This window comes from Haliaeetus albicilla, chromosome 4 (genome assembly GCF_947461875.1).
Source record: "Haliaeetus albicilla chromosome 4, bHalAlb1.1, whole genome shotgun sequence".
NCBI classification, from domain to species: domain Eukaryota; kingdom Metazoa; phylum Chordata; class Aves; order Accipitriformes; family Accipitridae; genus Haliaeetus; species Haliaeetus albicilla.
In genome coordinates, this window is record NC_091486.1 from 36,226,010 (window position 1) to 36,250,591 (window position 24,582).

A 24,582-nucleotide genomic window follows, 5' to 3' on the forward strand; every position below is an offset into this window, starting at 1 on the left:
ATCAAGTTTCCATACCTGGAAGGGAGCTGTAGTGTGGCTGAAAAGAGGACAGTTAAATCCCAAACTGAAGCTACCTGATACACATCATCTCTTAAGCTGCCTCCTTTTCTTTTTAAGTGTCCAGTTCTTGTCTGGCAATTTTGTTAGCAACCAGAGATACGATCTCTTGGAGAGAGAAATGATTTTTTAACAAGGTAGTGTTGTTTTCTAAGCCTTCCTCCTAAGTTCTATGAATCAAAGACAATGTTTGGTAAGCTGCTTGAGGCAAATGTAGTCTGTGGAGTGTTGTTCTGTTCAGGTCAAGCTGTTTTGCTCAATAAAATAATCTTTTAGAAGACTTTCTTATGAAGGAAAGAAGTAATGCAACTGCACTCATGCAAAAAAATCTCATTAAGAGTTTGCTGCAATTGTATAGCAAGGTAGAGAACACTATTGAATACCCCGATAGTTTATCACAGAATTGTGCCACGTCTTGATCAATGACAAGGCTCATAGGCTGCTACAGAGATACCCGATGGCTGTTTCACCTTATACATGATTTGCCTCCTTGTCATGTGACTTGTCCCGTGTGTATGCTTCATCATTTGATTGCCTTGGTTGTATAAATGGATATACATGTACCACTAAGCACAGGCCAAATGAATCCTTTTTATGGGCTACTTTGAGTCTAAACCAGCATAATTTGTGCAATTTCAAATTTACATGCAAGACCTTGTATGACAACAGAGATCATTCTTCACTGATAAGCTCATTGACTATAAATAATTTCAAGCAATCAAATCTATTAATTTCAGAAATTTCACACCTTTAGAAAGTAAATTTCTCTTTAGGAGTCTGGAAACTCTGGAGTGATTTCCCACTGAACTTTATGATCAAACTTTATTCATATAATTGACTACGGGAAGACAAAGACCTTTCTTATGTTCCTTGATTCTAATAAGGAAACAGCTTGTCTGTGTGTGAAGTTCTCTAATGCTGAGATCTCAGATGTTCTTTTTTGCTCCTCTGAACATCAGTGTTGCTTCACGATGCTTCATCTTCTATAATAGAGCTGTGTGATTTTTTTGCTCTGCCAAAAGGTATGAACTATAATCTTTTTGAGAACTTTGGTTCAGAGGTACCATAAAGAAAGAAATGATATGTTTGCTGAATTGTTGTTATCTGAGAGTATGAAGGTATTAATGTGATTTTTATTATAAATTCATGTGACCTATATTCTAACACGAGGCACCTGACTCCTTTCTATTACTTAGTCTTTCCTGAAAGATAAATTGGGAAACTTGGTAGGAAACTAAGTGCAAGGCAACTTTGGTGTAACTGCTAAATGTGTTTTAATAGCAGTTGTTTATCCTGCTACTTGACTGACATATTCTGAAAGAACATGTACTGTCTGCAGTTTGATCTCAGTTTCTATTTTATTTTAAATGTTAGGTCTGAGATTTGATCTCTGTTTAATTAAGGTTTCTCCATATTAAGCCTCAAAACTTGATCTATCATTGGTTTTATTTCATTACTTCTGTTGAAATTTGAGGCTTGATCATACACTGATGTAAATGATAAAGCTTTCAATATCAGTCAAAACGTGTGTAATGCTGAGACTGTCTAACTTCATAGCATGTTAGGCTTTATCCCCTGTGACCTTCTCAAATGCGATGCCTCGCTATATTATGTCACCAAGGTGAAGGAGTGTTAGGAGTATTAGTATTAATGCTGCTACCCTCTTCCCTGTTAGCAGCATTATTGCTAGGTTTATCTGCAGAAATCAGGATTTGATTTTTTTTTTTTTTTCTTAGGGGCCTCGAGGCTTTCCTGGTGCTCCTGGTCTCCCAGGTCTCAAGGGTCACAGGGTAAGAGACAAGGTTTTCCCTCTCCTTAGAGATGATGTTTCCAGGCAGTTTCAGTACAAAGATACTAAACTTTTTTTGTATTTACAGTGAATTTGACTACACTATAGACCTGCCAAATGTAGCAGAGTCACTGGAATTCAAGAGAAAGAGGGTCTTGCAGAAAATCAGTGCTACTCCCCTTTAAGCTGACCTCTGTATTATATTCTCTAGTGCTTTCTTCACTCTATTTTCAAATGATATGGGAATCTGGAAGGAGCTTATATGAGCCCTGCCAAGCTTCAGGAGGCACAAACCTGACAGTTCTCTCGCTTTGTTGGCAAGTCTTGCATTAGGGTGGGGAACTTGAGAGGTGGATATGTTTGCAACATGGAGTGATTACAAATTACGAAGTTTTCTGGCCAGAATTTTACTTTGGGGAGGAATAAATGGGTTTCCTATGGCTCAGAGCCTCCTCCTTGTTGTTTTAGGATTTTTTTTTTTAAACATTCTTGTTTTAAAAAGGAAACCAAATCCAAGGAAATGTACCTGGTACAAATGGTTTCCATTTAGGAAATGTTTAAAAACTTTATTCCATCTGTTTTTTTAATTCTTTATTTTTTTTCTTTCTTACTTTTGCCACCTCAGATCAGTTCTTAACACTTTAGTATCAAGTTATTTTAACAATAAGAGTAGGAATACTCTCTGTGTGTACATATACAAATGTAATTTCTCCATGTTTTTATAACTTACAGGGATTGAAAGGACTTGATGGTCCAAGAGGTGAAATTGGAGCAGCTGGAGCAAAGGTATTTTTGTGGCCCAAAGAACTAAATGCTTAAGCACGTTTTCTATAATGCCAAAATAATGAAAGATAGTAGATTTTTTTGAACACTGCTTTGTACCCTCTCTTGTCAGTGCTACTTGTATGGAATGGAGAGGCTACATGGAATTGTCCATTTTACTGTGTGTTTGATCCATATAAACTGCTATACAATGACATGTCTGAGCTTTATACAGGAAGAGAGTTCAATAGTGCTAGTCACAATTTCAGCTGGGGCTCAGTTTCAGGCCTTAAGGTATAAGAGGGTGAATTGACTGTGGTCCGTCTGTGACACCTATGTAATACTGAAGACAACAAAGTGTGTTAACAAAGAGCCCATGCACTTCTTGCAGTTTTCCACTTGGCCAGTTTGTGGTTCTTGTTGGCTTTATGTGACCAAGTTGAGAGAGGAAAAACAAGTTTTCTAACATCTTTTTATAAAATAAAATAAAATAATAAAGCAACGCATAACTAAAACCTGACTGTCCTTTTTTGGATTACCATACCAGAGATTGGCTTAAAAGAAACAGGCAATGGAGAGGAGAGAGAATATATTTTATCAAACTGACTATTTTTCACCTAATAATTTTATTCTCTTAGAATTTTTGACCCTCACTAGTACTGTAGCACCCTTACAACTTCAGCTCAAAGGAGTGGTAACACAGGATAGCCAGCTGGAGTCAATCCTTTCAAGATGGGTTAAAAGTTATTTTAAAAGAGCATGGAACACTTTTTTTTTCAGGCTTTTCCACATTGATCAGTGCTGATGCTGAAGCATTTTTGTCCAGGTGTAGGTGATAATCACAGGTGGGACAGAACTATTCCTTTAGATTAAAAACATAGTAAATGAAGAGAATCTTCCAAAATCTAAATTTAAATGTGAAATCAGTAGTTAAGGAGAGTTTGTGTAAGAAAAGACTTCTTTCCTGAAATTGCCTACCACTTTCTGGGGAGGCAACAACAGCAGAAGACTTGGTAGAAACAGCGCAGTAGGTGGTGTGGGCAGTTATCTAGAACAGGTAGGAGTTAAATCTGCTTCACTAAGAATATGTAAATATGGCATTTCCTATCAGCATGGGGAACAGTGCCCTTGACATGTGTGATGCACACAGGTGACTGTACAAATCTGGCTTAGGTCTAACATAAGCATGGAGGACAGGGATGAAACATGTAACTCCATTTTCCTGTAACCCATTTCCTCTAATTGTGTCATTTCCATTTCTAGGGAGAATCCGGACCAACAGGTGCCATGGGTGCAACGGGTCCTCTAGTGAGTGTCATGTGCATTGGATATTACAGAAGTGGCTTTAAGATTGTAAATGCTATTGCCAATAGGAGTTTTAAGGTTTTGATATCTGTACTTGATGTCATGAAGCTGAACTTTCTCTTAATTAAGGCTTTGTTTTCTGTTACACTAACAGTAAATTTGGTCCACTGTAAGCTGTTCTTATACACAATTCACAGACATAGATAATAACGATAAGTTAGAAGGCTCCACAGAAACTTGAATGTAGGTTTTGTGATTGTTTCCCTGCTCGTGTAAATGTTGGGTGACTAAATTTTTTTTTTTACATGTTGATGCTTCATATGGAGTGATATCCATATGAGGAAAAACTCATTTAGGTTGCTCTGAGATAGGAATAGAATAATTTAGGTCAGAAATACACTAGCTAAGAAAACCATGGACAGAGGATTTTGGATGTTACGGTGAGGATAAACATGCATGACATGGAAATGAAATGGAGAAAATTTTTCTCAGAGTAGTTTTCATTCAGATGTGGTTTTGGACAACTGAATACTTGTGAGCAATGTAACATGCCAAAAATTGACTCTCAGCAGTGCTTCTGGAAGTAAAGCACCTTTCTGATATCAGATAATGACCTCTCTCTGCGAAGCACTATCTTGTGTCATGCAGAATGTAATATCCCTGAAGTGGAACCTAGTTTGTGAATGAGACATAGTAAATGATATTGCATTATTGATCCTGGTGAGTATATACAGAATTTATTCTAATGTGTTTAAAACTGGAAATACCGTTGGAACAGGAAAAAAGAAATTACAGTCTATTAAATTTCCACTAGGCAAGCCTGTGAGGCTGGAAGGATTTATGTAAGCTGCTACCTCTTTCCTGCTGTAAGACAAGATAAGCTACACCTGCAGGAGGGAAAAAAAATAACTTGTTTCTGTAACTGTTGTTTGCATCATCTGTCCTTATCATGCTTGTAGTCTCAGTGAAGCTAATCATGTTCTTGTTAAAAGCAAATAAAGAAGACTGGGCAGAAAATCGCTGAAGAGTGATGCAGTGCTAAACTTATTTGAAACAAAGGAAAAGTCAAGTATGTTTAAAAAAAAAGGTCAAAAGCAAAGAAAAAGGAGGAGAGAGAGAAAAAAAAAGAGGAGATGGTGTGTGTTCTCTCCACTATGGGGGGAAAAAAAAAATAGAGAACTATGTTTTCCTCTTTTTGTTATTCTGCCATGATGAGCTCCTAAATAATGCACTTTTTGTTCTCTATTCAAGGGACCTAGAGGAATGCCAGGAGAAAGAGGTCGAATTGGACCACAGGGTGCCCCTGTAAGTAGGATCTTCCTTCTCTCTCCTTATAATTCTTCCCTCGTTTTACTTAAATTTAAATCCCTGAGCCTGAAAGTGTTTATTCGTGTGACTGCTAGTCACTTCTGTGGTGAGTTCTGCTGTAGCTTAAGAAAGTTAGGGCTGAGTAGAGTTTTGTGGGGTGAGACCTTTACTATAAATTTCAAATGTCAAAACCAGTTTTAATAGGAGAATGCTAGCTGTATGGTAGTTTCTTATACCAGAGCTGCCTATAAGGCCAAATACCTTCACAACACTTTTTTTCTGTAATACAAAAATGTCTTCTTTGGTTCTGTAAAATTTCTTGAGAGGCTATTTTCACCAAAAATCACTGAACTAGAAATAATATGTATTGATTTTGTCTGGAAAAAAGTTTAAAATGAAAATTTAGACTTTCAATTTAAATTAAGTTTTATAATTTAATTCCAGGTAATAAAGCTGTCTTCTTAAAAAATGCTTTGCTTTTCAGCAAAAAAAGGGATTAGCCTTGACATGAGATCATATTTGAGTAGAAATTTCTTTCTGTTGCTTTATGTTCAGTGTCAAGTATTGTTTTTTCTGGCATTTCTCCCCATGACTTTTATGTGCTCTGTTTATGTTATGTGCTTCATACAATGACACTGTGAAAATATGGCCTCTCTGAAAACAGAGAAATCCATTAACTTGAAGGCGAGTATAATTCCTTCTAGATGTTTTCCATGCCAGTGTTTGGAAGGCTCTGCAATCTAGCATTTCTTTGATTGCTTTAGTATGTATGGCTGCTAACACAAATGCTAACAATAAATAAATAAATAAAATTAGTTAGAGTTCTTATAAATATTCTGTCTTGTTTGTTTCCATATCTAGGGTGGACGTGGCCAGCATGGTATGCCTGGGAAGCCAGGGCCAATGGTAAGTTTCTTTCTTAATCACCTATTTTTTCCACCTTGTATTTCCCACTTGCCTTTTGACACTACCAAAAGAAGCACAAAAAAATTGTAGGCAGTTGCTGGTAACAGTTAAGTGCACCTGGAATTATCTGTAAGTGATTCCTAGTTCTACTCATTTTAGCTTTAGTGCTGTCCTCTGAGAAATGATACTCTGTAGTTTGCTTCATCTAAAAGTTTTAATTTGCAGAGGAGTGGCATCTTCCCTGGTGAGGTGATACTTTGCTGCTTTTATGAAGTGGGATCTATATTGTAGGGAGATAAGTGTCTTGAAATAATATGCACTGTAATATAAAACAGTTTATAATGGCATACTAGACATAATATCTTCCTTCACATACAAAGTTAGCAAATGAGATAGTACCCATTCTCAGCAAGAAGAAATGCCACTCACTGATAGCAGAACTTGCTACCTGCAATTGATCCATTACAAAATGTGTAAAAGATAGCCTTTTAATTATGGACAGTCACACATTGAACTGGAGAACCAGAAGCCTATGTGTGAATGTCTGCCAAACTGAGAAAGCCTGGTGTGCATGACTGTAGAAGTTGTCACACAATTGCAACGGGGCTGAAAATGACTGTGGCAGTTTAAACTGTGGATGTCGGTGTATCAAAGGGTGATGGTTTCAATCCTACAATCCAGTATCACAGTGCATTTGCAAAATGCATTGATGTGAATTCACATGAGCATTAGGAAGCCAGTGGGATTATTCACATACATACAGTTAATTATGTGTTGCTTCTACAAATGAAAGCTTATGATGATTTTGTACTATTTGTGCAAGGCCAGCTTCCATTTTAAAAATGTGGTATTCTTTTTTGTTTGGTTTTTTTGAAAGCATTACTTCTAGGATGTGGTTGACAGTTTCTGTATATTGATGTAGTCAGCCTGAACCTTTACCACTTTGTGATGTTCAACTTAAAAAAAACCCAAAACCAACAAACCACCAAAACCAAACCAAAAAAACCCACACCAAAAAAAACCTCAAAACCCCAAAACACACTTGCCTGCAATTAAAATTTCATTCTGTGCATCCTCTTTATTTAGTAATGACATAAGTCCTGAGAAAATTTCGTTTCCCTGTGTCATCTTAATGCACAGACTGTTTTATTAAAAACTTCATTAAGAAATAATTAACTGTAATAGAAGCTCAAAAAATGAGTGTGTCTAAAAGCTGCAAAACTCAATTATTTAGTGTACCGTGAAAGAAAGGTAACTTGTTAGAAGAAACTTTCAAACAACAAGAAGATTTTTCAGTATTGAAAACAAATTATAAAGTTAAAAAAAGCTGGGTCCTGAGCCATGAAATTCTACATGAAGCTTGAAATTTTTCTTTGGCATAAAATATGAGCTCAGCTTCATGGTACACGATAATGGGTTGGCTAACACTTTTTATAAAATCCCATGTAGTGTCACAAGGGAGATACTGGTACTTAATGCGCATGTTTCTCATTGGAGGAAGTGTTAATGAAATGCATTGTTGTTTGGGCCAGTGCAGTGGTACACCATAATTCTGGAATTCTTCCTGCAACGAGAGATTTGGCAGACGTATTTGTGATTCAATAAACTGGGACATAGGTTTTCAAAAATATACTTAGTGAGCTGTTACATCAGTCCTGTAGAAATCCAGTGGAAGGTCATGGCAGAAATGTTGTCTGTAATTGATGCTCAGTGGGACAGATTGTTCTTATTAAGTTTGTCACCAGAGCTTTATTACACAGAGCATTTTTTCACAGTATGCATCACATTTTACTAAAAGACAGAAAATCAGGAAAAGATAAAGAGGAATCATCTGGGAACATTGTTGTAGTGAATATTTATAACCACTGTGTGCCGCCATCCAGAGAATTTATAATACAGTAGAAAGATCTTCTGTTGAATGTCTTGTTCAGCAGACGAGGCATTATGAAAATGGAAACAATTCACAAATTTACTCTGAAGTCCTTAATTGAAAGTCTTTCTGTTTAGCAAAGCAAGGTTTGCATCACACCATACAGGTATATTCAAGTGTATACACTTGAAGTTTGCTTTCTAGTGACTTTGCACAGTCTGCTATGTAATGCAGCCCCAGCCGTTTGCATCCCTGCCCAAACTTCATATCCTCGCAGCCACATGAGGTGTGCCTACACTGTGCAGCGCAATGCACCAAAAATTTGGCTCTAGAATGAGAACTAGTGTAGCTGCATCAATACTATGGTCTGCTCAAGCTGTCAGCCTTTCTTAGATGCAGCATCGACTATCTCAAGATATAATGCTATTTGGGAAGAGCTATACTGGTTTTAGAAGCTGAAGATGTACCTCTGCACAGCATTGTGTTTTGTGGTGTGACATAACCCAGCCTTTCCTCTGCTTTCTTTTCCAGAAATACCTGCCTATCTCTGCACAAAGATCCAAGCAGTAAACTCTCTGCTATATGTCTTTGTCTATAGAGACTTGAAAATTTGGTACAAAATCTGCATTTTAAAGCTTGCAGATGAATGTGGCTGTGAATTTGTGAATCTCAACGGGGCAGAGGAATAGGAAGCAGGGCATGTAGTTACATAGCTTTTAATTATATTTTCACTTTTTGTGTTGCTTACCTCAAAAATCGTGTCACACAACCCATTTGTTTTAATGTAGATGTGGCTTGTATTTCTTTTTTCTAGATTACTTTTTTAAGTTTAAAAGAATTGAAACTCTCCTTTGTTACATTCCATAGGACAAACTGTGATGGCTGAACAAATATCTGATGTTTTCATTACTGTACCACAGTAGCAAAGATATAAAAAGAGGATATAATATTTTGTTAAAAACTAAATTTGAAAAACAATTGCTATAATAATTGTCAACTGTGTAGATTGCAATTTGTGCATTAATAGCTGCATCAAGAGCTGTAACTTGCTGAAGGCAGTAAACACATTATTAAAATCCTGCACCACAATTCTATAAAATGTACCACACAGACAAATGGTATTTATAGTTATTTTGGATTTGTTATGAACAAATGTTTTATGACTAAAAAATACATTTAATCCCAGAACCATATTTACCCAGTGATTAGATACTAATCTGTGTGATCTAAACCGCACAATTACAGATCTGTCTCTGTCTTTTATAGGGCCCACTTGGTATAACTGGTTCTCCAGGTTTTCCAGGTGCTCCTGGTGTAAAGGTAAAAAATCAAAATATCTTTTTCATCTGTCTAATAACACAGAATTAAAAAATATGTACTAGACTACACAGAGTTCAGCCTGACATTGTATATAGGTCCCTAACAGTTGCTGTGAAATCATAGTCAAGACCTTGAGGCAGAGCTTAGAAATCAGAAGCCAAATGAAGCTGTTGCAATTCAGCACAGTTAGGATACTTTCTTTGCTCTCACTTTTGCTTGAGCTAAGGGGTGATTAAAAGATGACTGTCGTGCTGTGCCTCAGGAATCTTGTCCAGTATATTCAAAGAATAACAAGATGCATTATTACAAGTTAAGCTGCGAGGACTACTCTAAGGCAGTATAGAAGCAGTACCTTCTAATGCTGAAACTTCCAGTTTCGGCCAAGAACACCTTTTGAGATGACCTAGACTGGTAAGGAAAATGCCTGAACCCCAACAGAGATGTACTGCAGTTCATCACAATAGAGCAAATGATGATTACCACCTTTTGTGGGTCTGTGTGATTGGGCTGAAATGGAAAACTTCCATTGGCTTCAGTGCTATCTTTGTGGGACTTCCCTCTCGTTTTTCAAGAAAGTGCTCAATATTTTTTTTCCTAGCCTTGAGACTATGTCTGCAAAGACAGAAAACACTACTCGAACAGCTTCCTTATACTTCTTATTATTGCCCTCCACCCAGTTGCTCCTCTTTGTTCCTTTGCACTCCTAATACATGATAGGAAAAAATTAAACAGAAAGAAACTCTCAATTAGTCAGGTAGCCAAGTTCAGCAGATGTTTTGTGTTGTTGTGAAGCTGGCAACATTCATGAAACAATTTTTTGGAAACAGGTCTTAATAAGAGTATTAACATAATGCATACAATTAAATGATAGACCTTTTAGTGCATGTCATAAAATGCTTTGGTATGGCTAAGCACTACTTAGTACCTAAATAAATATTTGGAGAAGCTGTCACATGATGAATGAATGAAAGCTTTCGAAAAGGAGGAGCTACCTTCAAGTTTGATCATCAGATGATGTAAAATTGAATAGCTGCTTTGAACTCCGAAAAGCTAAGCAGACTATACAATGAAGATGTGGACTTCAGTTATGAAGACGTGATATTAACAGCCATCAGTTCCAAAAGGCAAATTTCCTATATAAGGATAAAATTCAAAGGAAATGCCAGGAGGAATTTTTTTATTGGAGCATCCAGTCCAATCTTACGGGGATTTTTATTTAATATAGTGCTGCAATGCTGAGTTAATCTGTGCTGTGCAAAAAAACACCAGATGTGTTATAATTTCTAAATCTTAAGCCCGAGCTGTTAACAAAGCTAAAAAAACCCCTTGTCAAATTAGAGGTACATACTGGGATTTTAGAAAGAGATGTCTATCTAAAATATTTGATCTGATTTGGACCACTGGATATAGCACTGCTTCTCTGTAGAAAGTTTCCTTGTCCTTGTATACATTGAGGAAAAATTCTGTTTGTACTTTTAAAGTTTACATTCACATAGGAGTAGTAGAAGCAGAATTAGGTAAGCAAAATATTTTTTAAGGATAATAAACTATTTCAAAACCTGAATTGTTCTTCTCTTATAAACTCATTATTCCTCCTTAGTTAGTTTGTGGCACTATTTTTTAGAGCAAAGTAATCTCCAGTTGTTTTCTCATGTGAAATCTTAGGGTGAAGCAGGTCCAACGGGTCCTCGTGGTCCTGAAGGTCCTCAAGGACAAAGGGGTGAAACAGGTCCACAGGGCCCAGCTGGGTCACAAGGTCTTCCTGTAAGTACAATAAATTGAGTTCCTCAGTGCTCAGCTTGCGTATGTTGCCTGTTTATAGGGAATTTTAATACCCCACTTGATAGACACTGAGTTTTGCTCAAATTACTTTTCCCAGGAAAGGAAAGGGCTCATTCATTTGTTTTGTGCTTATTTTCTTCAAAATAACTTTTCATTATTTAATTAAAACAGCTTGGAAAACTGAAAGTTACACAGCTCGATACAGTCTCAATCCTGGAAGTACTTTAAAGCTTAAGCTTCAACATAAAGTCTGAAAGATTAAACATCACATTAACTTGCATGCTTTGTTACCTGTATTAGCATTTGCACAAGTAGATGGTATGTTGCTGTATTTATTTAATAGCCTTTATTGTCTGGTCTTGTAAAGTAGATAAAATAACTATCTTCTGCATTTGTTATTGATACCCTCCTCATTAAAATTAATTTTAATGGTTGGTACATTATCTTTAGGGTACTGAAGGGACAGATGGTTCCCCAGGTGCTAAAGGCCCTACTGTAAGTAATCATATCACCTGTTGAAGAAATTGTGTAAGTGAATTTATTTTATTTCCTTGGTTTTACTACGTTTCCTTACTGTGCTTGCTGTTCTTTCTATTTGTAGGGATCTCCAGGCACTGGAGGCCCCCCTGGTTTATCAGGTCCACCTGGTTCCCCAGGACCACAAGGCAGTACTGGCCCACCTGGTATTCGAGGCCAGCCGGTAATGATGTTTTTGTCTCTGTGGTAATTGTAATGTCTTGCAAATGTGTTGCATAGTTACTCTATGAAACTAAAACAGTGATTAGCAGTGGGATTCCTTTAAATAAATTAGGAGCATGCTGAGACTCAGATCTTGTGAGTCTTCCGTGTGTCCAAAATACCAGTTTTGGATTCTTAAAGGTCTAAGAAAGAAGAATATCTATATAAACTTGGACAAACAGTAACAGTTATCTCCTGAAATTGTCTTGTTTAGGTTTTTGCCTTGATAACGTTATAATAAACAAGCATGCTAAATGGAAAGACAAACTGTTATAAGCATCCTGCTATATTGCCTATGACTAGTTACTAAACTAGGAAATGTTTTTCTGTTTTATAGCATAATACAAAATGATCAAATGGTTTATGCAGAGTTTTAACCTTATGGGTGTTATTCATGTGTTTGTTTTCAGGGAGACCCTGGTGTCCCAGGTTTCAAGGGAGAAGCAGGACCCAAAGGTGAACCTGTAAGTCTCCAAAAGCTTTGTTAAATGAAAAGGAATCACAAAAGCTTGTTATGAGTATTTTGAATAGATTCTTACAATTTCCAAGATGCCTCTGATGCTCATAATAACAAGAGTAATTATTGTGAAAGACAAACCATGGTGAACCTGGCTAGACAGTACTAACAATGAATGGTGAAGCAGGTCCTTTGATGTTATAAATCACCTACCCAATGTGGGCCTTACAGGACTAAAGGACAGAAGAACCAATTAGTGCATCTACTGAGGCTTCTGTAGCACACAGAATGAATGTATTCTAATTTATATCATATGAAATGGATCCATACGATTCTGGACATTTAAGAGCATCCGGTGTGTTGATGCTTGAGTGTGCTAATCATAATTAAAAAAATCCTTTTTATTTTAAACTTACATTTAAAATATTTTATACTTATGCAGTTATGTATCTATTAACTATGTTTTATTTACACATTAAAATAATATACATATTTATACATTTATGGTATGAATAGCTGTTTAGCCCACAGATAATATTTGTGAAAGATTATTTGAGAATATGGCTAATTCCATGATGTAACCATGTGAATTTTGGAAGAAAAGTGATTCTGCAGAGTTGGAGTCAGTTTGACTTGTCAACCAGTCTTTAGTTTTAATTTCTCACTAGTTAAATGGTCATGTAATAACTGACAAAAATGTACAGATGAAGTAGTGGTTTCCTTACCACTTACTGTCTTCTCCTTTTAGAATTTCTACTAGAGTCTTACTGAATTTTGAGTCCTTTGCAGCTTATTGATAATAATAAATAGAAATTATTGTGTGTAGGTGATTATAAGAAGCACTGTACAGCTGAACTGCAGAATTAGACTTAATTCCTAGTGCACTTCTTACTGAAATATTAGCTTACAAACATTGTAAAAGAGAAAAGCTGATGCTGAAAAGCTGCATTTTTTTAACTGATTCAAAACATAACTATTTTTTGTCCTTTATTTGGAAAAATATTTATGATGTTTAGAAGACAGTCTGTTTCAGTATACCTGAGAAGTGGTGAGCTTAACAATGACTTTTTTAAAAAACATTCTACTCTTACTAGGGCCCACAAGGTCCCCAGGGTCCCATTGGCCCTGTAGGTGAAGAAGGGAAAAGAGGTCCTCGAGGTGATCCAGGGTCAGTAGGTCCACCAGGTCCTGTTGGAGAGAGGGTAAGCAATCCAAAGGAATAATATGTCTTGAGAGATGCACTGCTAAGCTGAAAAACCTCTTGACCTAACTGTGAATTTCCTTACAGCTTCATTGTGGGTGTAGTCAAACTTTTTTTCCTAACAGTAATTAATACTGTGCATTATTCTTTACACTGGATATTTTCATTTGTGGATTCAGTGCACAGGATAGTATGGTAGGAGAAATGATGGAGATATGATGAGCTAATCTGCAGGTTTTTTGCTTAACCCTGTACAAATGGTCATCTTGCTTTCAATGAGGCTGTTCACGTAGAAGGAGCTGTTCAGCACGCATGAATGAAACATTGATATTTTTACCACTCCAAGTGGTAAAATGCCCAAATTTAAAGTGTTAAAGTAAGAAAGTTGTAAGGAAATAAACTGAACCCCCAAACTATAAAACTAGTACTTTATTTGCAATAAATTACGTAAAAATTAAGATAATAATCTTGTATCTGTGGCTTTTTTCTAGGGTGCTCCTGGTAACCGTGGTTTTCCAGGTTCTGATGGCTTGCCTGGACCAAAGGTAAATGAAATTAAAGCGTTCATCTTTTGTTGGGTCATTTGTTAAATTTTCATAAATACAGATATATAGAAAGAAAGTGTTCCATTAAAAACATCTGCTTCTGGGCAAATAGGCAGATCCTCAGAATCACTGGAAGCAGGATCAAAAGGAATTGACAAATGCCAGAAAGGGTTCTGAATGTTTTGAGACTAAATTTTTTTAGGAAAAATCACTTTCAATTCCTGTGGTGTTCAGCTTTTCTTGGTTGTCCTTGACTTAATGCTCCCTCATGCTGAAATGTGACTAGATAAGAGATGTTGACCTGTTCTCCTACTGTATTGCTTCATGTGTTGCTCTATAGTAGGTAACTGTTTGAAAAATTGCCTTTTATTTGTGTGTGGTGTAGTTTTTCTAGCTTTGTCCCTTGAATAGATGGGCTTATCTGTCTCTGGCTTTCCAAACTTCTTCCTAACACTTTTTTGGCTTTCCTAACACTTCCAGGGAAGTGACTCACATACATATTTGTCTAGTATTTCTGTAAATTCCTAACTTCTTGGTAAAAATACAGGGATTCTAAAATTCTTATATAAATTTGCTTTATGGAAGAGACAACTTTTAAGTAATAATTTGAGGAAAAAAGTAATAATAATAAAAGTATTAATGATTTGGAACTCTGTGTGCAAAAATAAGTCCTTAATAGAAGATGCCTGTTTTATTCAACCTTCTCTTACTGTTGCTGTTCTACCTATTAACTAGTAGCCCATTGGTATCTTTCTAGGGTGCCCAAGGAGAGCGTGGTCCAGCAGGTTCTTCTGGTCCTAAAGGAGGTCAGGGAGATCCTGGGCGTCCCGGTGAACCTGGCCTCCCGGGTGCAAGGGTAAGGAACTAATAGCAGTATGCTATAAACCATGGCATTTTTCTTTTGAAAAAGGCAAAAATGAACTTTGCAGAATTAAGGATGGACTTGTTTCAGTAGGGCTACTTGAAGGGTAAAGGCCAAAATACCTCTCTTTTTTCCTGCTGATGTTGGGAAGAACAGGTTCCATTTGTCTTTGAAAAAGGAGAAATAGCCCTGATTGAGACTAGCTAATGCAACTGAAGGAGTGTGCTTGTAAAACACATAGTTATCACAGATAACATGAATTGAAGGCCAAATTAATTGAAGGCTAACCTTCATTAAATTGGTGATTTATAACTTCCATAGATGAGTGGTGCATGTCATCTTGAGATTTTTTTCAGGAAAAATATTTGAGGAGAATTTGGAATATCGTAGAAGAAGAGAAAGGGAGCAGCAAGTATAAGATGTGATATAGAACACTGGGTAATGTTGGCAGAAATAAAGATGAGCCTGTGAGAAGCTCAAGAGGTGTAAAAGCAAGAAAAGGGAGAATAGGAAAAGGGAAGATATACAGTGGGGGATGAAGCTGTAAAGTGAAGACGAGGATGAAGACCTTTCATACAGAGAAGTTTGTACTATGGTAGTAACTGAGCATATCTTTTGGCTTTATTTACATTTCTGTATTGTTCTAGAATTATATGCACAACCTTAACACCAATATTATTCCCACTTTTAGGGTTTGACAGGAAATCCAGGTGTTCAAGGCCCTGAAGGAAAACTTGGCCCCTTGGTAAGTGACATAAAAGTTAGTCCTTTCAGTTAATGCCACAGTAATTTGAAGGTCCCAACTCATTGAAATTACTTTTATTAACTTGAGTTTTCTTGATTTCAGAAGGTTTATCTTCTCTTTTAATTGTTCATTTTAGATTCCCGACTCCAAAATTAGTGGAGAACATGTTCCTTTAGTTTTGTCTGCATAGCAGTGTCTGTTGTTTACCAGCTGCTGCAATATTTTTAAACCATTTTGAACGAAATATCTTTTCTAACTGCCTCTCTAAGGAAACAATAATGTATTTGTATATAATGGCTCAATGATAATAATTGCATAGTATTTGGTTAAATCCAGCAGTATGGCTAAAGCTATGTCTGCTTTAAAGACATTTTGACTGATAACTGTAGCACCAAACCAGGTTAATGTTATTTTTTTATATATACAAACATTTTCCAGGAGCAAATAGGTTCATATGAATAAACATATTTATAATCTAATGTGGAAAATGCTCTGTAGGGTGCTCCTGGAGAAGATGGACGTCCAGGTCCAGCAGGTTCAATAGGAATCAGAGGTCAGCCAGGCAGCATGGGCCTTCCTGGGCCAAAGGGTAGTAGTGTGAGTATGGCATCTGGTACCTAAGACCTGTTTAACTTTAAACATTTGCATTTATTTTAATGGATGAAAACAGTATTTAAAAATAGTCATTTTTATTTCTGCAAATTAGGGTGATCCTGGAAAACCTGGAGAAGCAGGCAATGCAGGTGTCCCAGGACAGAGAGTGAGTGTGACTCTTACTTGCAGTGATTACAGAAAATGATGCTTTTCTGTTATATGTGTTCACTATACAAGACTTCTTCCCATGTCATTTTAATTTAGGGAGCCCCTGGTAAAGATGGTGAAGTTGGTCCTTCTGGTCCTGTTGGCCCACCAGTAAGTCAACTTTTACCACTCTGCCTGCCTGCCAGTCCCTCCACCCATTCATTATTCTTTCTGCTTCTATTTTTATCTATCTTCATGCCAATTGTTGATTCCAAACAAAAAATCCTAAGAACGTGTAAAGAAAAAATTTTCCTAGAAAAATGGGAAGCTTTGTATTAGAAAAAAAAAAAATATATATGAGCAGTCTAATTCCTTTTACTGACCATTACAAAAATTAGTGCAAGGGGCAAAATTTTCTTATGGTTCATTTTCCTAGCTTCCTTGGTTTCAATGGAACTGAGTGTTTTCCTGTCAGCACAGAATTTTTGCGGGGAGGATCTTAGAGAAATAAGATACATCTTATTACATCTTTTAGATAGGGTATATCTTGGCCTGGGGTAAGTAAAAATGTATAATAAACAAATATGTAACAAAAAATACACATATTCAGAGAGAAGAAAAATTGTAGAGCGTGCCTATATTCCTCTACTGTATACTTACTACTTTCTTTTGTATAGGGTCTGGCAGGAGAAAGAGGAGAACAAGGCCCTCCAGGTCCTACAGGGTTTCAGGTATGTGCATTCATTTTTTTTAAAGAAAAAAATAAACAGCCATATCTTTCAACTGAAATTGGAGAAATTCAATCAAGTCATGTATAATAAAACACAATTTCAGAACTAAGGCACCGATGTTCAGAATAATTAGTCATACTTTCACATCAGCTGTGCACTAAACTGAACTGGCAAAGGCTTAAATACCAGCTCTGTATCCCTTGAGAAAACCTTTGTTGTTTTTCAGTTTTCATTTGGAGATTTTCCAAAGATGTTCCAAATATGGAGCAAAAGAATTGTTTTGATAATGAAGTATTAAGTCAAGTCAATCCCTGTTTATAAAGAACTTTATTTTTAGGGCTTATATGCCTATGTCCTACAAATATTAAAGAAGGGCTGCCATCTTATTTATAGGGGGAAAAACACTGGTGTAGTATTCACATAACTGTTTTGCTTGAGGATCTCTGAGGACATAGTCTTTTACCGAGTATAATACTACATTCATATTCTTGGTGTCTTAGTTAAAGCTGGATTTACTTAACTTTCTATCATGTTAGTGACCATTTTATTTACTTTTTTACAGGGCTTGCCTGGGCCACCAGGTCCTCCAGGTGAGGGAGGAAAGCCAGGTGATCAGGTAATTTCTGTGTAATTTAACAGGAATTCACTTCATAAAGTAGTTTTACCTTTTCTTCTCTTTGTAATTTTAATTCCCTACTCTGTTTCAAAAATATGCACTGATGTAGTCTGCAAGCTGTCCGAGAACTGCTTTTGGATAAAATAAATACTAGAATCTTCTAGTCCATCTTCCTGGACTGAGTTGGACTATTTCCTCTTGTCATGGACAGATAATATTCAGAACTAGCCATCTACATTCCCAGTACTTTGCAAATGAAAATGTTTATCTCTATCTTCCATAACTATAAGGCTAGGAATAATGCTTTCATTCTAATGGTGAGTTCTGTTCTGCTTAGGGTGTGCCTGGAGACCCTGGAGCTGTTGGTCCGTTGGGCCCTAGGGTAAGTATTTTTTTTCCAGAGCTTAAACATTCATAACAGTTCTCTGAGGTTGAAAGTTGATATATAATGTGGACTTTAACAGCTAAAGTGAATATTTGACTTTTTTCCCCACCAACGAAATGCTTGTAAACATGGATACGTTTTAATATTGTTTCTGTAAAACCTACCACCTTTAATGGTTTCATAGCTCGTGAAGTGGTGTTGAGTACTGGCTGCTAAATGATTAGGTTTACGGCTGTGAAATGATAGTTTTTAGTTTGCTGAGCAACATGCTATTTCCCCTATCTTTAACAATAAAAGCATAAAGCTGTTTTTTTATTTGATCAGTTCTCCTAGAATTTGTTTACAGGCTCTTCGTTTAAATAGCAGAGCTGCACTTATGGTATATTTAGGATTTTGTCTACCAGAACTGTACCCTGACTTCTGAATAAGTAATAATTTTCCATTTTGTAGGGAGAACGTGGCAATCCAGGGGAAAGGGGAGAACCAGGTGCATCAGGACTCCAGGGCGAAAAGGGTATGGCTGGAGGTCATGGTCCTGATGGTCCAAAGGTAAGCTGGATGGAGATTTGTGTTGCTGCAGTGATGTAATGTGTTCATGCAAATGAGCAGAATTATACAAAAGAGAGAGCTTTTTTATTATAAAAGGGATAACTTTTCATGAAAGGTATCTTGTTTATATAAGGGTTCTAGGAGGACATACAAGTTATGCCGGTATAACAATATTAATAACTTGCAAGATGCTTACACGTTAAGAACACATTTTGTATTAATTTATATAGGTCTGAAATTTAAAATGGTCTTTGTGTTTCTCAGTAGAACTGGGCAAAGCCATTTTTGAACTGCAGAAAACCCTCTAACAACGTTTTAAGAGCTACGTCAGTTTACACGAAGACTGCATGCCTTTCTTTCACCTGCAATTGACTTAAGTAGGCCTAGGAAGGTCACCCCAAGTAGGGAGTGCCTTTAATAATGTGGCACCTGTAATAGACATGAGGTGTGAGAAGCAAAGCATAAATAAAGCATCTCTGCCCCTGGCAACTTCTACCTGTAGCTGCTTTGTGTAATAAACCCATGTGGTGTCAAAGTAGACAGACGAGCTTCTTTTTTTGCCTGTTCTCATCCCCAATATGCACTGAGTAAATACTAATGTATTTGGAAAGACTATTACAGCTGAACTTCCTGAGTAACACAGTGGGAAAAGAAAAGTATTTGGACATTAATAAAGTCCAAATTTAAGAGAAAATTATTACTTAAAACTGTACCCCAGAGACTTCAACACAGTCACAGCCTGTTCTGCAGCCTAGAGACAAAGATACTTCTAGGATGAATAGACAACAACTTGCTCTTTATTTGCTTCAGGGAAGCCCAGGCCCTAGTGGGACGCCTGGTGATCCAGGTCCACCGGGTCTTCAAGGTATGCCTGGAGAAAGAGGGATTGCTGGAACACCTGGCCCCAAGGGTGACAGAGTAAGTCTGTTTATTTCTGTTGTCCTGAGTAGAATCACCTATCTCTTAATACTGCAGTTATTCTGGGGTATGAACTACTGAGCATTCAGTGTCATAACTGAGACTTTCCGGGTATTTTCCATAGGGCGGCATAGGTGAGAAAGGTGCTGAAGGTACAGCTGGCAACGATGGGGCAAGAGTAAGTAAATCTATCACTCTCTTTAGACCCACTCTTCACACACCAGAGTGTTTATTGTGCTAAGGGTACTCAGCTCATAGAGTTAATCACTACTCAACTTGGTGATATCATGGGCTGATAGTCGTTCTCATTACACCTACCCTCCAAATTTTCAAGTTTTTCAAGACTGCTGTGTACAATGCTTTGGGATGTTGGGGTTCCAAGCCCCTGTTTTGTATCATCAATAATGGGAGTTCAGATGTCAGTGGAAAGGATTCCCAGAAGTAGTGTGTTGATTTGGGATTCAGCTAAGTTGAGTATAGTAAAAATATGAAAAAAGGGACAGGCAGATTTCAATAGCCTAAAAGCAGACCTTCCAGCTCTGACTCTTGGACTAAGGCAGATGCCTCCTTATGGTTTGGATTGAGTTGTCCACAGTCTGTCTTGAGTTTCACAGGTGAAAATTCCTGTGAATGTACTAAGCCCCATATGGGCGGTAAGTTGCTGACACTTCTGGAAAGCTTTGAATCTCCTGTGCATAAATGACATGGCTAGTCTGTCAAGACATGTTCAAGACATGTTGTACACACTTTTCTGCATAGACCAACTGTCCAATAACCCCAAATGCACTGGGCTGGTTGTGTATGCACTGACCATATTTTCTTCCCAGAAGTTATTGGAGTTACTTTTTACATGAATTGCATGTATCTGAGATTCTTCGGTTTTGGAAACTGGTTGGAGTACTAGCTGCTAGGCATTTGGAAATCTGAGGTACGTTCAAAAGATGAGGATCCTGCCCAGACTAAATTTATAATTAAAGAGGAAAAGGTTTTTGGAGCAACCATAGGATACAGAAGCACTAACTTAAAATTATCAGCTGTGAGCTGGATTTAGTTATAGTTAGTCAGTTATTAGTTAGTCAGATATTATCCAAAGATACAGAACTGTTCTTAATCATTGTAAGGCACATTTATAGATTACAGTAACTAATGAACAGGTAAAGGAATGGTGAGCTAAATGTACATCCCTGTTCTAAAGCCAGTTATCTGCAGATATCTTTGCTACCTACCACTAGAGCATTGATGATGCTGCAGTATCTTTGTTAATGGCTTCTTTTTTTGTATTTCTCTACAATTTGAAGTAAGTTCCAGTGCAATTTTTTTTGTGGGAGGGGGGATTTTGTTCAATATAAACTGGGTGCAAGTTTGTGGTACTCTGCTTCTAATGAAACAGAATTGTAATTGGATATCTAGGTATTCAAGAAGGTAATATAATTAGTGCTGCAGGATCATTATGCGGAGTTAATCGGTTTGGATGGAGAATTTGTGACCTGTTTGCCTAACTGCCCCATGAAGAGAAAAAGGACACTTTTGAGGAGTTTGCAAGATATAAATGAATCTTCAAAAGTAATGATGGACACTTTAAAATTAATTTAAACAGTTAAATACTAGCGGAGCTTCTGTGCAAGTGGGGGAAAAGGACTTAATTTCCTCCTGAGAGAGCAAAATAAAGCCAGGGCTTTTTTTTTTTATCATTGGCCTTATTCATAAACACTGCATAAAGGAGAAGATGAAGTTAGTGAAGAAAGAGAAAATGAAGGAAAGCAGTCTTTTAAGATGTGGGATTTTGGTAACTGGGAGAGGAAATGCAAGTCAATTTTAAGTAAAGACAACCCAACAAGTTTTCAGAGGTAAAGGAGAAGAATTTAAAGGAATGTAAAAGCATATGGAAATAGTAACATATGAGAAGTTTTAAACTGACTGTTTTGAAGCATCACTTCTCTAACTTCCTTTCATCTTATTGTTCAAAAGGGTCTCCCTGGTCCAATAGGCCCAATGGGTCCAGCAGGTCCCACTGGTGAAAAGGTAAACAGATTTTTATTCCATTCCCTACTGAAGTTTCTTGATATTATCACCCTTTATTGGCACTTTTGCTACTCATCAAATAAGTTACTTGGGAAATAATAATGTTTAATTTCATTTTAAGGGTGAACCAGGTCCTCGAGGTCTAGTTGGTCCTCCTGGTTCCCGTGGAAACCCTGTGAGTAAACATGTTTGGTTTTTGCCTGGCATAAGTTAACAATGTCTAATACTGTTCCAAACTCCAGGTATTTGTCTCATTTGTGATATATTTTCCTCTTGTACTTCCTCTTCCTGTGTAGCCAAAATCTGTAGTTCTGTCTTGATGCTCTGCACTTGCAAAACTATTAGCGGATTTTGTTCCTCTGTCCTATACTTGTTTTAGGGCAAAATTTACAGAGAATTACCCTCATTTACCTTACTCCTGAAAGTATGCCACCATTTTTAATTGTTTGAATGTTTTTAAAAGCATGCACATACCAGATACTACTGTACACATACAAATATTTAGATGGAAAAAATGCAGAGGTATACCTTAGTTCATCCAGTTATGTTAACTCTTGTCATTTTCCATCTATTTGTGATTTTAAGGGCTGACTTTGATAAGGGAATTAGAGGCTCAGCCCTTCTAGATCCTTCATACTGCTTGGAGTTGATTATGTCTGTGTCGTAAATCAGAACAATCTTATTTCCAGTATAAATTGGAAGAGCTTCCACCCCTCTAGGGACTGCTGGAGCTTGGCAGCCTTCAGCTCCTTCTTTTCCAAACAAATGTTGTGTGGAAAGCTCAGCTGAAGCAGCTGATAGCCCATTCTGATCTTGTAGAAGAATACATCTTTGAACTACTGTTTTTTTTCCCCCAGTCTATCTTATTAGAATGGTAGGTTGCATAAGGTGTGTGCTCTTCAGCTAATCGTGCTACCTCTGGAAGTAGTTGTGAGCAGAATTTTTCCTACTGCGGTTTTAGTGCTTGCTCATGCCTTCCATCTCTAAATTCTGAAAGTTTGAATATAGTGTTGAACACATGGCAGATTTTAACATCATAGTTAACATAATTTATTTTATGATTAGAAGATCATTTTATTCTGATTAATGGAGCAAATGTATAATCACACTTATGACAGTAAATAGTTAACAGCCTTTCTTGTATATTTAGCTGTAAATTATACTGTATATAGAAAGGCAGTTGTTAAATACGATTATTCTAATTTCTTTGACCAGGGTTCCCGAGGAGAAAATGGCCCAACTGGCGCTGTTGGTTTTGCTGGTCCTCCGGTATGTGTTTTGTAACACTAATGAGTTTCCTTTAGTCATGGTTTGACATACTTAGTTTCCTTCATTATGAATAATACTGCAGTGTTCTGGAACGTGAGTCACATTTTTGTTGCAGAAAACTGTTTCTTTTTCCCATCAGTATAACAAGTAAAGAAAAGGGCCAATAAATACCCTAGACAGCTGAAAAGTGATTTTGTTGATAAGATTATGTAATTGTTCACCAGATTTCATATTTTCATGAATATGCTATGTTGCTCCTTTGAGATTAAAATGAGGCAAATTAAAAAGGTGTCATCTACTGAAGGTAGAAAAGATTTGCACCATGAGTAGTGAAGGCTGGAATGAGTTGATAGACCAAATGGAAGGTTTGTGAGTTTTCCAGTTAATACCCTGAACTTTCCCACAGCCTAAGTATTGTTTCAGACCTTCCACAAAGAGTCAGGCATCTGCTTCCCTTGGTAGGAAAAACAAGACGAGAAAAGACAATGTTTGTTCAGTCTGTTTTGCTTTTAGGTATGTAATAGCTGCTGATAAAAATAGAAAATCTAAAGAGAAGAAAAATGTGAAGCAGACAAGAAAATATTTTAAATGGAAATACTGACTTCACAGACTGTTCAGAAAATCTCATCTGTGATCTTCTAAAGACTGTGCTGAACAGTTACAGTTATCTTGAACTGAACTGTTAAGCAAATGCAGTGTTTTCGGGGCTGATTTGTCCTCCTGATATTTTTTGCCTTCTAGAAATTCCCTACAAAATGACTTTGTTAGGCTGGAAAGATTTGGTATTCTCTGACCTGATGTCTCTTCTCAATATTTCTTATAGGGCCCTGATGGTCAGCCAGGTGTGAAAGGTGAACCTGGAGAACCTGGACAGAAAGGAGATGCTGGATCTCCAGGACCACAGGGTCTTGCTGGGTCTCCTGGTCCACCGGTAAGTATAAATAACACCTTCAGAGAACTGGTGGCATAGGCTGATCTTGCTTATTTAAATGTTCTGGTTGTTCACTATCACCCTTCTCTTCCTCTGTTCCTTTTAGGGTCCCCCAGGTGTTCCTGGTCTGAAAGGTGGTAGAGGAACTCAGGGTCCACCCGTAAGTATATTTTATTTTTTGTGACCTGACTGCAGATAATCTAATACTGAAATTTTGCGTAATGTGTGTATCATTCCTCATCTCAGCTTGTTTTTCACAGTCTGTAATTATAACATTTGCTCACTAATACAGCTGAGAACATTTGAGCTAACCAGTGCTGTATTTCTTTCAATAAAGTTGGCATTAAAATGTTTCTTAGGGTGCTACTGGATTCCCAGGATCTGCTGGAAGAGTTGGGCCTCCAGGACCTACTGTAAGTCAGTTGTCATTCCTAATAGGTGTGTTTTATAAACTGGTCATTGAAAACATGAAGACTAAATAAAGCAGAAAAGGTGAAGCAGTGTTTATGGCCTGAGACAATAGAAGAGAACAGTTGTCAGCGCTGACTTCTGTGACTGCATGCTTACATCCGGCTTCGTTAAATAAAACTCATTAGTCTTGGACTTGATCCAGTGCCGGTGTGTCCAAATTAGTGCAACACTTTTCACTGGATTAAGTAGGCTTTGAGCTGTTCAAGCTGCTCTAATGACTCAGTTGCTTACAGGAACAAAATAACAATCTATATCTTCCTGTACTTTTTATTTTTTTGTCTCTTCAGTGGTGACTGAAGTTA

The 24,582-nt window shown here is 37.1% G+C and overlaps 1 protein-coding gene across 1 annotated transcript in view; it reads left to right on the forward strand.

Annotated features, from left to right (window-relative positions):
* The window catches only part of COL5A2 (collagen type V alpha 2 chain), a 111,733-nt gene that overhangs the window by 73,074 nt on the left and 14,077 nt on the right, over positions 1-24,582 (forward strand). The window contains exons 13-41 of the mRNA XM_069781917.1: positions 1,794-1,847; positions 2,579-2,632; positions 3,872-3,916; positions 5,165-5,218; positions 6,083-6,127; positions 9,264-9,317; positions 10,983-11,081; positions 11,550-11,594; positions 11,701-11,799; positions 12,248-12,301; positions 13,389-13,496; positions 13,987-14,040; positions 14,798-14,896; positions 15,594-15,647; positions 16,146-16,244; positions 16,354-16,407; positions 16,506-16,559; positions 17,066-17,119; positions 17,682-17,735; positions 18,073-18,117; positions 18,571-18,669; positions 19,480-19,587; positions 19,712-19,765; positions 21,556-21,609; positions 21,731-21,784; positions 22,825-22,878; positions 23,702-23,809; positions 23,916-23,969; positions 24,169-24,222. Of these exons, the coding sequence (XP_069638018.1) occupies positions 1,794-1,847; positions 2,579-2,632; positions 3,872-3,916; positions 5,165-5,218; positions 6,083-6,127; positions 9,264-9,317; positions 10,983-11,081; positions 11,550-11,594; positions 11,701-11,799; positions 12,248-12,301; positions 13,389-13,496; positions 13,987-14,040; positions 14,798-14,896; positions 15,594-15,647; positions 16,146-16,244; positions 16,354-16,407; positions 16,506-16,559; positions 17,066-17,119; positions 17,682-17,735; positions 18,073-18,117; positions 18,571-18,669; positions 19,480-19,587; positions 19,712-19,765; positions 21,556-21,609; positions 21,731-21,784; positions 22,825-22,878; positions 23,702-23,809; positions 23,916-23,969; positions 24,169-24,222 (1,917 nt within the window). The remainder of the gene's footprint in view (positions 1-1,793; positions 1,848-2,578; positions 2,633-3,871; positions 3,917-5,164; positions 5,219-6,082; positions 6,128-9,263; positions 9,318-10,982; positions 11,082-11,549; positions 11,595-11,700; positions 11,800-12,247; positions 12,302-13,388; positions 13,497-13,986; positions 14,041-14,797; positions 14,897-15,593; positions 15,648-16,145; positions 16,245-16,353; positions 16,408-16,505; positions 16,560-17,065; positions 17,120-17,681; positions 17,736-18,072; positions 18,118-18,570; positions 18,670-19,479; positions 19,588-19,711; positions 19,766-21,555; positions 21,610-21,730; positions 21,785-22,824; positions 22,879-23,701; positions 23,810-23,915; positions 23,970-24,168; positions 24,223-24,582) is intronic.